Genomic DNA, 15,065 nt, shown 5'->3' with positions numbered 1-15,065 from the left:
CGGAGAGGCAGCCTGCTTGAGCGAACGCTCTGGATGCTGCTGCGTCTGGTGCCCTCGCAAGCTGCCACCTCCCTCCCCTCTGCGGTGGATGCCAGTTCGTGCTCTCGGGAGACGGGTCGAGAGACACACTTTGGATCTTAATATGCTAAGACGAGGAAAATCAATTTCAATCTCCACAACGCGGGAGCAGCAGAGCAGAAGGGGAGTGAGCATTTCCCAGTCACTCGGCAACCGCGCAGTCTTGAAGGCAAAATAAATATATAAATCCATGGCCAAGGGCGAGCGGAAGACGGACGGAGGCGTGGGCTGAGGCCGGGGGCCAGGTGGCGCGGGTGAGCCCCGACCGGGGCCGCGGCGAGAAACGGGGAGTGGGGCGAAGGGGAGATCTGGGGGTTGCCTTCCCCCAGCGAAATGCATGGCACTGCTGGGTCTGCACAGCCTGGTGCAGAGATGCGGGCAGTGAAGCTGTGGGATCCCCGTCGGTGAGCAGGTTTTAAGAACAAGCTGGACAAATGCCCACCAGGGACGGCTCACTTGGCCCCTTGCTGACCTCCCGTGGTCCCTTCCGGCCCTGCCGAGCCCCCTTGAGGCAGGGGGTTATCTTCAAGGTGCCAATAGGCTCTCGGCTCTTTCAATGTTCACAGAGCAGGCCTCGCTTGGGCGGGTGTGCGTGCATGGGAAAACGTGTGAGCCTGTGTGAGTGATCACGTGTGAGCACGCACGCTTCTCCATGCATGGACATGCGTGTACACCTCTATGTGTGTAGGCATGTCCGTGAGCACACACGTGTCCATTCACACTAGCCCCTGCATCTCTGGCCCTGGCTTTGTGACTCACACACACCTGGGATCCAGGCAGACAATGGTCCCAGCTCCTGTTTTGTAATCCCTTCTGCTGCCGAACAGCTCTCACGCCAGTTCCTGAAGGTGCGGCACCTCTTGGGACGTGTTTCACCTGAAGATCTGCCTTCTCCGGAATACAGAAGTTGGTTGATAATAAACCTGGGGCCTACGTGGGGCTGACAAGGAGCCTGGCTCACTCTCAGATCTGGGCCATAGCTGGGCCTGGACATGCCTAGGTTATTACTACTTGCTCAGCGGGAGGGTACAAAATGCCCGTCTGATCACCTGGGTGCCTCATTCGGCCAGCTGGGCGTGGGAGACATTGCGTCCTGTGGTCAGTTCCTGGGATCTCGCGTGGAAGACAGAAGCTGGGATGATTTAACTGGGAATTGGTCCTGCTTTGAGCAGGGGGTTGGACTAGATGACCTTCTGGGGTCCCTTCCAACCCTGATATTCTATGATATTCTATGATTCTATGATTCTAAGCCCAGAAGGGGAGATTTGAACCATATCCCAGCAGACATTTGTCGAAGCAGAAGGGGAGGTAAAGCCACGCGATCAGCTTTGTCCAGCTTCACCTGCTTTCCCACCCAGGCTTTGTCCAGGGAAAGGCCTACACAGGGGCCTGCGACAGGCCAGGCTAACCGTACCTCGGCTCCAAGGTGGCGTCCGAATCGGCCAGCTCTGCCTCCCTCAGGAGAGTTCAGCCTCTATCGATAACCCGGAGCTGCTGCTGAATTGGTCACTCTGGTTTAAAGAGAGGGAAAAAAGGGAGCGGACACCTGGGGACCTTTGATGAGTGGCTGTTTCTCAGCTGAGAAGGAGGCGGGTGTGTTGAGAAAGGCGGTAATGACGCCCCATTATGCTGTATGGGGGCTCGCCGTTACCCTGTTATTACCCACTGCAAGTTTGCAAACACGACAGCAGCGAGCATCCTAGCTGGCAAGCCCGGCCCTGTGATTATGCCTCACAAAGTCGGGGGCTTGTTCCTAGCCGGGGTCAAATCTGGGAGCGGCTTGATTTTTATCCTTCTCTTTACAGGTAGAGCCAAAAAATAGAACCACGCTCCTGGATTGTTAATTCAGCCGTGTGTGTGTTGGGGGGGGGGCAGAGAAAGACAGAGGAAGGGGTGTGTGTGAGAGAGGGGTGTGTGTGTGTAACAGGGGAAGGTGTGTGTGTGTGTGAGAGAGAGAGAGAGAGAGGTGTGAAATATAGGAAGGGGGGTGTGTGACAGAGGGTGTGTGTGTGTGAGAGAGAGAATGGGGGCAGTCTTTGTGCACAATATTGGCAAATGCCCAGACATTTACCTACCCTCTAACCTGCTTAGTGTGTATGTCGGGTGGGGGGGGGGGGAAGCTAATCAATAACAGCCCCTCCCCAGATACAATTCCACCTTGTGTGGGGATTGGATACAGCAGAAAGGAGTGTCCTCTGCTAGAAACCTTCCCTGGCACCTGGCTCTGGGGTCCTCCTCGAGGGGTGGGGGTGACATAAATTTGGGAGCCTCCCCCGTGCCCCCCCCCCGCTACCGCCTGGGCTCCTTCCCCTGGTTCGCTGGTGGCAGATCTGGGGAGGGAGCGGGTCTTGTCATTTTTTTGCAGCCTGCAAACCGCCCGGGCTAGATCTGGGTCCCTCGGTGCAGCCCCCTAGCCCCCCAACATCCCCCCTGCCTCCCCCCGACAGGAGCCTGCCCCCCACATTCCAGGGGGGCGTTGCTCCGGCTCGCTCCCTACACCCCATTGTTCAGCCCCCGCGCTGCTTCCTTGCCCGTGGTCCCATTTTGCAGCGTGTGGGCAGATCTGTAGATTTGGAGAAAAAAAATTTTTTTTTTCTTTTGGACTACAGAGTGACAGATGGCGATTCCTCCTTCCCCAGAGAGAAAAATCTCCCTGAATGCAGGCGCATGTCAATCATTGGCTCTCATGTGATCGCTCCGGCCGATGACGTGCCAACCATATGGCATGAGCATCAGAGCCGGTACCCCCTTTGCTTGGTCGAGATGCCACTCTCGCCTCCTTTTGGATAGCGCACTGAAGAAAGCTGAGCACCTTAAGGAGCAGTGCCCGAGTCCCAGAAGATGCTGGGGACAAGGAAATAAGAATCCCCCCCGTTAGCTTTGAAGGTAAGTTATGTAAGAAGTGCAGGGGGGGGGGGTGCGGGGCTGGAAACTTGAATGGATAAAAAGCAACTTCCAGGGGCTTGTGGGGGGGGGGTTCTCCCCCCCCCGCAGAACTGGGTTTATTTATTTATTTTTTAAGATCCGATCTGCTTTTTGGTTGAGGGGGGCGGGGAGCCTCATTGAAATGCCCCCGATTTAAGAGGGCATCGCTCTACAAAAATGAAAATACACCCAATAAACTATCTTCCATCTGTTGTCCCACCCGGGAACCAGACAGCTCTGTGTATCTGCACACATCGGGTAGGAACAAAGATGAAGCTGGAGATTTTTTTCATTTTTTGACGGAGGCGAGGTGTCTTCAAAATCAGAAGGCTCCGGCTTTAATTTTTTGCTGGTTAAAAAAAATAAAATAAAAAATTGCACACAGACTCACACACACCCAGAGAGACACCCAGAGAGACACACAAAATTGACATGAGATCGCTCCCTTCAGCCGCCTGGCTGGAGCGAAAGATTCTGGCGGCGAGATAAACCTTGCAAAGCAGAGGGAATTTGCTAGTTACAGCCCGCGGGAAACACACTCCCGCTGCAAACTCCGTAGTTTTAGCAAGACACTCCCGTGTCTGGGAGCAGGGCTGGCCTCGGAGGGGCATTTTTATTCTTCAGTTGGATTTTTTAATGCCTCTATTTTTAAAAAATCGTTCACTGCGCTGGTTTGGTTTTAGTAGAAGCCTCTGAGGGGTTGATCTGGAGCCGCAGCTGGGGTGGGAATTATGTCTCGCCCCATACAGGGGGCTTGATCGAAGCCGCAAAAACGGGGCGTGGGCAGGGGACAGTGACCGGATGCAAAGTTGGACAGCTGGGCCGGGGTCGGGGGGGTGCCGTGGGTCGGATCGGGCCGGTCTGGGGAGAAGGGAGGGAGGTCAGAGTTATTCATAATAATGGGAATGACCTGATCCCTGTTTCAAGACGGGCGAAGGATGGGGGGACACGGGTCTGTTCTGACCCACACGGAAGGAAAAGTTGAAGAGTGTTCGCAGTGTCTTGGCCCGCAATGAATGGAGCAGAAATTGACACCCAGGGGGAGGAAGTATCAGCCGGGAAGGTGGTCCGGGGGAGAGAGACGCGAATGGGGTGAAATTGGTTTCCTAGCATTTAAATCCCAGCCCTGAGCCAAACGGGACGGAATAAAGACGGCGGGAAATAAAAATAAAAAGTAATTTAATTTTTTTGTAAATAACCGGGAGTTCAGAATGAATTGTGAACCCAAATCGATCAGCCAAACGAGACGCCCTTTCCCGGGATCCGTCGCAAGGCGATGGGGAAGCCAGTTAATTGTAATCACACTTCGAAACGATTGGATCGTTTTGACGAGGGATCTGGAGCGGTATCTCAGTCCTTCCGATGGCAATTTCTCCACCCTCCCAGCACACGCTGGGTTTCCATCTCTCTGTGTGTGTTCCGCGTGGGGAGGGTTTCTCACCAGCTGACTGCAGGGCGGAAAGTCAAGGGCAGAATGGCCATCAAACGAACATCCCTCCCCGCCCCCCTGCTTCGTCTCCATGGCCAACTGCACCCCTCTGCCCTCCGGTTCGGCGCCTGGGGAAGCACCAATGCAAATCGCGTCCCCCCCCCAAAAAAAAATCGAATCGCTGGCCAATCAGCCCCCCTCCCCTCCACGGGTCAGGGGCTGAGCTGCTGCTGAGCCCCCGCTTCATGCAGCCGAGCCAGGGGTCAGGGGACGGAATCGCCGCCGGGGCGGGACGCAGCCGAGACAATGAGCTGGGGGCGGCGGGTTGGGAAGGAGCCTGGCTAAAATGTTTCCTCTCCCTCCTCCCCCGTTTCCCCGCTCCAGCCATCATGTTGACGAGGCTGTTCAGCGAGCCCAGCCTGCTCCCCGACGTGCAGAAATTCCCCAGCTGGGCGGAGGAGTGCGAGGAGGATGACCGGAGCGACCAGGAGGAGCGGAAAGGGAAAAGCTGCCCGCTGCAGGAGGAGCAGCGGGAAGGCTCCTTGGGCGAAAACAAAGAGGAAGGGGACCTAGGCGGGGAGGAGGAGGAGGAGGAGGAGGAGGAGGAGGAAGGCGCGGAGGAGGCCGAAGGGGACCGGCCCAAGAAGCGCGGCCCGAAGAAGAGGAAGATGACCAAGGCCCGGCTGGAGCGCTCCAAGCTGCGGCGCCAGAAGGCCAACGCGCGGGAGCGGAACCGCATGCACGACCTGAACGCGGCGCTGGACAACCTGCGCAAGGTGGTGCCCTGCTACTCCAAGACCCAGAAACTCTCCAAAATCGAGACGCTGCGGCTGGCCAAGAACTACATCTGGGCGCTCTCCGAGATCCTGCGCTCGGGCAAGCGGCCCGACCTGGTCAGCTACGTGCAGACTCTCTGCAAGGGCTTGTCCCAGCCCACCACCAACCTGGTGGCCGGCTGCCTCCAGCTCAACTCCCGGAACTTCCTCACGGAGCAAGGCCAGGAGGCCGCCAGGTACCACGGCCCCAATTCTTCCTTTGCCCTGCACCCTTACACCTACCAGTGCCCCCGGCTCTCCGGCACCCACTGCCAGTCCAGCACCATGGCCAGCTCCCACGCCCTGCGGACACACGCCTACTGCGCCACCTACGAGAGCCTCTATGGGAACGCCTCCCCAGACTACAACAGCTCGGAGTACGACGCCCCCCTCAGCCCCCCCCTGTGCATTAATGGCAACTTTTCCCTCAAGCAAGACTCTTCCCCGGACCACGAGAAAAACTACCACTATTCTATGCATTACTCTGCCCTGCCAAGCTCCCGGCCGGCCGGCCACAACCTGGTGTTTGGCTCCTCTGGGGTGCGCGGGGGGGTGCACTCCGAGAACATCCTGCCTTATGACATGCACCTGCACCATGACAGAGGCCCGATGTACGAAGAGCTCAATGCGTTTTTCCATAATTAACCCCCTTGTGACCACTGGAAATCCACCCCCCCACGACTGCACATAGCAACCCCTCCCCCCCCCAGAAACCCACTTCCATTCTGCTCTAGGTTTTAAATGTCTCCTCCGCCCCAAAACTGTGAACGTACAATTGTTAGGTGTCTCCCTGTAACACACACACACACAAAGCTAGACTTTGCTCAACTCACGGCTGTATGTGAACTAGTATCCCCCTTTACTTGTCCCCCAAGGATAGCAGACCAGGACAGAATATACACGGACAAGAAAATTTACTTTGGTGCAATATATATATATATAGAAAATGTACAAATATTATTGTTACAAAAGCTAGCCTTCGGGTTTGCAGTCGGCTGGAACAAGTGTCCATTCTGGCCACATGGAAAGAGAGTTTTAGGGAGAAAAAATTGGAAAATTAGAAAGCCCGTACCACTATTTAAAAAAAAAAATCATAATGTGGACAGTAAAAAAAGGGGGGAGGAATGGAGAAATAAAGCAATTTTCCCTCCCCTCAAAAGTAAAGTATATTGTTTGGCAACACATCAAAGTAAATTTTAAACAATGCCAGCTCGTTGGGTTTTTTTTTTTTTAATTTTATTTATCAGGATGCTTGTAGAAGGGGTTATCTCAGACCAGGGGAATTCTATATTCTTTCCGAGGATTAAATAAAAGATCCCATGGAAGTGTAATGAAGAAACACACAATGTTTGCCTCTTCAAATCAGCATTTCGATGCAGTAAGAACTTTTAGAAGCAATAAAGAGGCAAACAGAAGATAAATATATATATCTATATATATCTATGCAAGTAGGCTCTGAACTAGAAAAGTAAAACACAAAAGAATTCATATGGAATATTAGACCATGGACCAAGCAACGTGTTGAGGTTAATAAAGGTGCACTTTTTGATTTGAAGGGAACTGAATGTTTGCCTTCCCTTCATTGTTAACAATCAGTGACTTCAGCTTTTTTGAACACCCTCGTACCACAAGTGACATGCTTTCCAAATTGTGCGTCATGATGTTTTTTACCTGTTTTAAAAACTTAAAAAAAAAAAAAAAAAAAAGAGGGAAAAACAAACAAGATTTCTATGAAAGGGCAAAAATCTTTCGTTATGCGTGGGTGGGAGCAAAAAACAATGCAAATATGCAAATGATAAAGGTGGTGTGAAGAGAGCATTCACTATGCTATATATTTTAGTTGGCTATTTTTCCTACGACGAGAACTCTTTACTTTAGTTCTTTATGTGATGCATTTTTAGGGGAGGGAGGGAAAAATTTGTGTAACGAATACATCCGTGTAAACCCATGATACCAAGAGCCCGACTGATACATCCCGGTATATTTCTTGGTGCATTGCTCTAATTTGTTTCATTATTATTTATTCCAATTGTCACGCATTCTTTCAACCAGGAGACACTGTTAAAATATTTCTAACCCTGCCTACATCACCTTTAAACACACCAGCATTTTTAAATAAAAGGGAGGAAGAGAATTTCTGATAAATGTTTAAAAAAAGTTTTACAAAAAACAAACAAACAAACTTGTAGCCAAGGTGAAAATGTCTGTCGGACACCAGAAGTGTTTTTTTGTGTTTCTGTTCCGTTTAATTAAGATGAATAAATATTTATGTCAAATGAAATGCAACAGAAAACCAGTTTCTTACAGTGATGTAATTTTTTTAAAAAGCAGTCCTCTTTTGCTACAATCATTTACACAACGTCTCTTGCTTTTACAGACGTCCCAAAGTTATTCGACATTTTAGACAGCATCGTAAGGCAGATTCTGAAGGGTTAGGAATGGCATCCTATTCTGTATTTTCCCTTAAATCTCTCTGGTACTACTTTTTAAAAAGTGAAACCAAGAATGTGACGGTGTAAGCAAACCAACCAGAGATTCCGAGAAACTTACCAGACGGGGCGGGGGGGGGGCGGGGGGGGAGGGCTGCTTACAAGCTAGAGAAGTTAAAAAAGTAAATAAATAAACTGCATGCATCAGTATAAAAAAAAAGAAAGTAAAATACTTTTTCCAGAATCTAAACTCGTATTCAATTGGATGTTTTAAGTATTACTCACAGTGGAAATTTCCACCAGAGCTGATATCTTCTGTGAAATGCACCAGTATACTCATTTGACGTTAAGAGCAGCAGTCAGTTGTGATTTGATTCAAAAGTGTAATTAACAAGCGTCCTAAGACGACAATTAATAAATATTAAATGTTGACTCTGTCATGTTTACTAGTTTACTTGAAATACTCATGCTAAATATATATACACGAGACCCCATTCTTTCAGCCAGAGCACTCTCTGAGTACTTTTTTGGAGTGAGGGGCAAAGGAGATCTCAGAACTACTCCACTCCCAGAAGCTTAACTTGTCTTCAAGGCAGCTGTCGATTGGCAACATGCTTAAAAATATATAGCGACTTTTGGAAGAGTCACATTCGATGTTATAAAGCTTAATGCAGTTTCCTTGTCTTGTACAGCTGGCATCTCCTTGTAACCTTTCTAAACAGTCTTTTTCCTTTCCTTTATTCTGTACGCCAGTTGCGCGATAAATTCAGAACAAAAATATATCTAAATACTGGTGCAATGCATGCATGGTTTGCAAACAGGGGAGAAAACACAGGGTTTTGGATAAGGTGCATAGGGCTTATATTTTAATATTCCGGCTTGCAGATTTTTTTAAAAAATACATAATAATTAACATTTGAAAATACCCACCAGCGGCACTGATATCAAATCTCTCTATACCAGGAAGACACCGTAGAGATAGTGACAACAATATCACCCCCAAATAAATACATATATGCAATCTAGCTGCTTCTGATCGATGGGGGAGTCTGAGCCATTCACGATGGCACCCGGAGTTACCCTAAGGGGCTGGCAAAGAAGGAAGAAGCGTTTGGTTCCCTTTCCCCCCGAGGTTTGCTATTAAAAGGCATTGTCTGAGAGACGGCCAGCGTGTGACCAGGCGGATCCTGGGAGCTGTCCAGACCTCCCAGGTGCTGAGCAACCAGCTCGCAGGCAACCCGAAGCCTCCCATTCAAAGGGATCTTGGGAAGCGCAGACACCTGATCACCAATCCTTGTGACCCTGGATCCACCCTGGTCATTTCGTTCCCCCCCTCACTCGCCTTGGCTCATAAACCCAGAGTCGTGTCTAGGGAGGGCAGAGGGGTTACTGTCCACACGAAACAACCAAGGCATCAGGGAGGGTTTGACCGGCGCATGGTTTGCGCTGCCAGCCGCCGCACAAAAATGTCACAGTGGCCAGCCGAGAGAGTTGGAGCCTTGGCAATCCATGGACGGACAGGCAAAGGCACCCCTTAAAACACCGGGAGATAAATATCTCCCGCGGCTGATCGCTCCCTTTGGGGGAGGTCTGGGGAAGAGGCCCAAGCCAAGAGGCGCCCTTGCAACCTCCCATGTGATGCGCCACGGCGTTTGGCCAAAATTCAGACCAGTGCTTTTTGTTTGTTTTGTTCCCCTCAACAAATTAATAAGTCATCAAGGTAGGTAGAAAGATGATCTTGAACTTACCAGCCATTAAAAACGGAAGAGGGGTGGGAATTCGCACCTTTATTTGAAGGCTAATTGAGGGGCTAATTGTGGGGGGGTTTTCTTCCTATAACTCGCTGCGATCACTAAATGGACCTCCGTAAGCAAGGCTCAGGATTCCTATAGGACAGGGTCTCCTTTGCTTAGTACTACGTCCTTAGGGTCTCAGTCCCTGGGGCAGGGGCCCAACTGGGCTGGGCAGCTGCCCATAGGGGGGTGGGAAAGAAGAAAGAGACGTGATTCTGGAACTAGCCAGGCAGTGGCAGTCAATCTGCAGTGCACCTGGGTGGGAATTCCAGGACCCCTGGTGCAGTTCACCCTCATCTCTCTCTCTGTCTCTCTCTCTCACACACACACACACACAAACACCATTTTCACCCCCTATTTTCAAATCTTTGAATTTGAGGCGAGGAAGCAAAGGATGAGCCTGGAGCCACCCCGCCACGAGGATTTCTCCACAGAGCTGTGTGTGGACACACGCAAGCAGGCAGCCCCCGCACTGCCCGCAAAAGGAGGTGACCTAGGCTGGGCTTTGGCGTTTTGAATTTCCCAGCAACAAAGTTCGCCGGGATTTTCAAATCGACCCGCTTTCTGTGAATCCCAGGCACGCTCGTTATGCTTGGGTCGCCCTTTGCTAGGAGTGTGACTACATCGCACACACGTGTGCGTGGTCTGTGTGCACTGCGCAGCTAGAGTTCCACGTCTCTTTCATGTATGACCTCTCTGCTCTGAGTATAGACACGTTTCTGGTCCAGTTATATTGATCGCACCTTGATGGATCATATGGAGGACAGTTACGGCTACACCTCGGTTGGAAACCCATTCGGAGGGCGGGGGGCGGTGTCGTGTTTTGCGGCGTGCCAGCGTCAAGATGAAAAGGAAAAAGGCTTTTTTGTGGGGGAAAACCACTGGCGATTTCTGAATTGCAGAGGGAAAGGCGCACTGGCGAATGAAAGGGAACAGAGCAAGAGCAAAAGGAAGGCGTACAGCTGAAGACCCACTTAAGCAATTAGGTCTGGGTACAATCTGAGTAGTCCAGAAAATGTCACTTTTAAAGTTCGCATTAATTTGCTGTTTGTAGGATGGCCTGAACACCGCCCCCACCCCCATCTCCGAAGATGCGCGGGGCAGGCGAGGGGCCCAGCTGGGGTTCTCTTACACCCAGAAAGCTCCTTCCTCCAGGGAACCACCAGTAACTTGTTTCAACAATCTGCCCTTCCAATGTCCACCTTGGCTGGAAACGAGCTCTGAAGGAGAAACTACTTTCTAGTCCCCCCAGAGGGAAAGCCAGGGAAACCTCCCCCCGCCTCAATAAAGAGCTCAAATGTCGAACTCTTCGGTTCAGCTCCCAGCCCCGGCCAGGAGCTCCGGTGCCCACCCGCCCGAAGGACAGCAGGAAACGGAATCCATTCGCCGCCCCTCTGACTTCTGAATCCATCAAAATGTCCCCGCCAGAAACAGACCCACCGCGACCCTCCGGGCGACCAGCGCTGAAAATTGGATTCGCGGCCGCGCGGGCGCAGGCTGCGCTGGTTCGGTTTGGTTGGAAATGGCAGAGATCGGACAGAAGAGCGCAGAAGTTCGGAAGTTCTCTAAAAGAGGGGCTAATTTGAGGGACTTTGGAAGAGGGGATCGGATGACATCTGGGGGTTATAATTTCACCTGAAGGCCACCTCACACACCGCCTTCCCCGCGCCCCTTTGCAAACTAAAGTTTGCCTGTTTTGCGGAGTTCATTTCTTAACACCTCTTTCCAGATCCGCTTTCCGCGACGGATCTAAAAATGACCCACAGACCCGTTAGCGGTTTAAGCAAAATGCACCCCAGCCTAAGACATTCAGCAGGATTTCATTGTTCCAGTTCAAAACTTCCCCCCCTCTTGGCTTCCAATCTTGCCGTTTTCCAAAGGGAAAATTCGGGGTTTGAATTGCCACTTTCCCCCCTAAAATTCATTCCTTTCCCCCATCCATAAATGCACCGTGAAGCGGCTCGCTCAGAGTGCTCACAGCAGAAACAGTCATTCCAGCCTCATGCGAAACTCCATCAACTCCTTGTTTTTAGTTCCGGGAAGCAGATCCGAGCCCACAGTGCGGGGCGCGTGTCCCACTGCCATCGCCTCTCCCGAATAACCGGAATTTGTAGCTAGATTTGAATTTCAGACTTTGGAGTGTAGCATTATGTCCAGAGCGATTATTCAAACGTCCCCGTCTGGTCTATATTTTCAGTACCTACAGAGGCGGGGTGACAGAACCTTCTCCCCCAGAACAACTATAAATAGAAACAATTTCTAGATTGGGTTTATACAGTAGTCAGAATTACAGGTAGCAAAAATTCGCCCACGCAACAGCTTCTGGAAGCGAAGCAAAACCAGAAGAAAAAAAAAGTTTTGCTCACTTTCCAACCTTGCTGAGGAAAGGGCAGTCTTGATTTTCAGAATCGCATTTTCAGACATTAAAAATGTTCCCGTTCCTAACCAGGGCTCTATAACTATCTAGCTCGGGATCTGCCCCTTTGGGCTGTTTTTTTTTTTTTTTTTTTTTTTTTTTAAAGGGCTAAGCTTTTCAGATTCCTACTGTCTGGAAAGCTAGCTTAGCTGTAACATTTATACTTCGCACGCCGGCTGCTTCTCTGAGCCACGGTCTCTGGTTCCGCAGTGGTAAACCAGAGGTTCTCTTTTGGGAGTCTAATGCCAGGCGCTATTTCGTGCCAACTGCCAGCCAAGGGGCACTGCGGGGAAGAGGTTAGCCAGCTATCCTGATTCTAGGACATCTGTTCATTATATAGCAGTTTTAAAGGGAAAGGCCCCTGGTATGCGAGGCACACCCCAGCATACGTCCATTGCACTAACCTGCCGGCTACAGCTGAGCAAAAGCAAAACCCTGAGACCTGAGGAATGTACCGTGTAAGAGGGGCCAGAGGAAGAGGGGTATTTACAAAGGTGGGGTGGGGAGGTGCGGTGGGAACTAGGATTCATTTGCAAATGTTGGAAGACTTCTATTTTCTGAAGTCTCTTCCCTCCCATCCCTCATTTTCCTTGTTCTTCTGCCAAATTCCCAGACTTACAAATTCAACATTTTCTCCTTTTTCACCAGAGTTCGGCGTGATACAATAAAACTCTCTGGGGTTCCCCCCTTCTCCTTAAGAGCAGCTACTCTCTGCAACAATCCAGACTAGTTCCATATGGAAACGGCTGAGAAAATATGGGAAAAAATACGAAAATACAAACCATAGTAGCTGGCCGACGGAAAGATAGGGATTGTTGATGTCACCTTGGTCTTACTGAAGAGAGGGCAAAGATTTCCTGGTGATGGTGGCATCAAAATAACTCGACGGGATAGGGTAGATTAGGCTAAAACCCATCAAATCTTAGATACAAGGGTGAAGGGCTTCACATAGGACCCTAAGATAGATAGATAGATAGATAGATAGATAGATAGATAGATAGATAGATAGATAGATAGATAGATAGATAGATAGATAGATAGATAGATAGATAGATAGATAGATAGATAGATAGATAGTTTGCGTGGCTCTGAACGGCATTAAGGATTTCGAGCTGGGGAAAAGATTTAGACACATTTAAATCAAGTCTGGAATCAACCCAAATCATTAAAAACTGAGATTTCCTTTTTCAACCCTACCATCCACGCAGCTGAATTCTGGATATTCCTCCCCCAATATTCGAGAAACACAATTTAAATTCATTTAAAAACACTAATATTTGATAACAATACTAGCAGATCGCCAGCGATACCGAATCACTCAGCTGGGCTCCTTTGGTCTATTTCATTTTAAAAGTTTGATCCCCCCAACCCCAACCCCTAACTCTCTTTTAAAAGCGGCGGTAGCCAAAGCGAACAGCAAATCGCCCCATGGTTTCCCCCCCACCCCTTTCTTTTTTTCCTTTCCATGACAAAAAAAGAAGCGAATGTAAACACTCCTGTATGCCAACCTACTGCCACCGTGTGCCCACTGGGCAGTGCCAGCCAAAGAGGGGGGGGATGATGGGAGGAGTCATTGCTTCAGTTTAAATTTCATGGCATCTGTTCATTATTATACAGTGTGGATGTTTATATGGACAGCTAAATTAAAGACAGATTTCTGCCAAAATTGCAGCTCCCATAAAAAAACCCGATGATACAGAACCTGGTGGCTTTGCTTTAACCCCCCCTAGAATGGGATAGCGGGGGGTCGTGGGTTTTACTGTTACAGTAAGTCTTGCACAGGGTACGGGAGATGTGATATTTACCAGAATTCTGTGTGGAATTCACCAGAATTCTGTGTGGAATAAATATTGGGCGGAAAGCTGAGGGTGGGGGGGGGGGGGAGAAGGTCTTTTCTTCACATCGCACTAAAAACCAGGCAATTCCACCATTCTCAAGCTCAGAGCACGGGCAGTGGTGATCATTTTTAAATCGCCGGCTCAGATTTCTTCCGATGATGGCAGGCAGCTACAAAAAGGCAGAGAATGCAGGAGGCTTTTCGGGTTGGTTTCTCGCAAGAATCTGAAAATTTCAATTAAAAAAAATTCACAGGGGGATTGGGTTAGATTAATTTCCAGGTATTTTAAAATAAATAATAATAATAATAATTAAAAGACCCTGGTGGATTTAAACCTCCCCTGAATTTGAGGCGGAAGGATGGCAGTTCAGATTTCTCTTTTTCCTGCCCCTTATACAGTCTGTCTTTCCATTCCCCAGCCCCCTCCTCACCACTCCAGTCTGACAGGATTCATATCAAAAGAGTTAAAACAAGGACATCTGTGCCTAGAATTACTGTGAATATCAAAACCTGCCAATGACTGTTGGCATGAACCGAGTAACAAATGCTTGATACTCCGGAATGCTGAGCACTTGGCAACTCACACGCTGCTAGTTCGGGAGAGAGAGAGAAAAACCCTCCCAACTGGACCCAGTTGAAACTTGCTGCCCCTCTCCCTCTTCTCATAACCCGGCCACGTCTTTCAGGGCTGAGCGCCCCCGCGCTCGGCCTCTGCTGAGCTTCGCTCTGGAAGGCAACGGGACCCACACATTCAGTGCACAGATGGCAGGGAAGCCCAGGTTAAATCCAGCAGACCCGAGGCTGGTTCCCCTCGAAGGTGAGTTGCTCACCCTAGAGGCAGGCGGGGTCGGAGGGCCGGATCAAAGAGCGAACGAGCTACGTTTTGAAATGCCCAGGGTCCAAAATGCTAAGAAAATTAATGACATTTGCACGGGAGTAGACAGATAAAACAGGTACCGAAAAAAATACATATATAATATATAACCCAGTCACACATTTCATATTCATGGAGAAAGACACGCATATATATTACTAACATAGATAGATAGATAGATAGATAGATAGATAGATAGATAGATAGATAGATAGATAGATAGATAGATAGATATTGGGGTGTGTAGGGGATAGATAGATAGACAGACAGATAGATATTGGGGTGTGTAGGGGATAGATAGACAGATAGATAGATAGATATTGGGGTGTGTAGGGGATAGATAGATAGACAGATAGATAGATATTGGGGTGTGTAGGGGGATAGATAGATAGGATTATACCTTATTTTCACTTTATTCTACCTATATACAATATGTACATCGACAAAGATATATGTATGTACAGAAGAA

General features: G+C 49.5%; 1 protein-coding gene across 2 annotated transcripts; it reads left to right on the top strand.

Moving 5' to 3' along the window:
• Positions 1-385: 385 nt before the first annotated feature.
• NEUROD2 (neuronal differentiation 2) lies at positions 386-8,108 on the top strand. Of its 2 annotated transcripts, none has more exons than XM_073325864.2 (3): positions 386-1,671; positions 2,688-2,964; positions 4,817-8,108. In XM_073325864.2, the coding sequence occupies exon 3, from the start codon at positions 4,822-4,824 to the stop codon at positions 5,890-5,892; it is 1,071 nt and encodes a 356-aa protein (XP_073181965.1). In that variant the 5' UTR covers positions 386-1,671; positions 2,688-2,964; positions 4,817-4,821; the 3' UTR covers positions 5,893-8,108. The 2 variants fall into 2 exon arrangements, with proteins under 2 accessions (XP_073181965.1, XP_073181964.1); XM_073325863.2 differs by having other exon boundaries at positions 386-1,883.
• The last annotated feature ends 6,957 nt before the right edge of the window (positions 8,109-15,065 follow it).

The sequence above is a fragment of the Lepidochelys kempii genome, chromosome 27 (assembly GCF_965140285.1).
Source record: "Lepidochelys kempii isolate rLepKem1 chromosome 27, rLepKem1.hap1, whole genome shotgun sequence".
Taxonomy (NCBI): domain Eukaryota; kingdom Metazoa; phylum Chordata; order Testudines; family Cheloniidae; genus Lepidochelys; species Lepidochelys kempii.
This window is presented reverse-complemented; position numbering and strand designations above follow the sequence as displayed.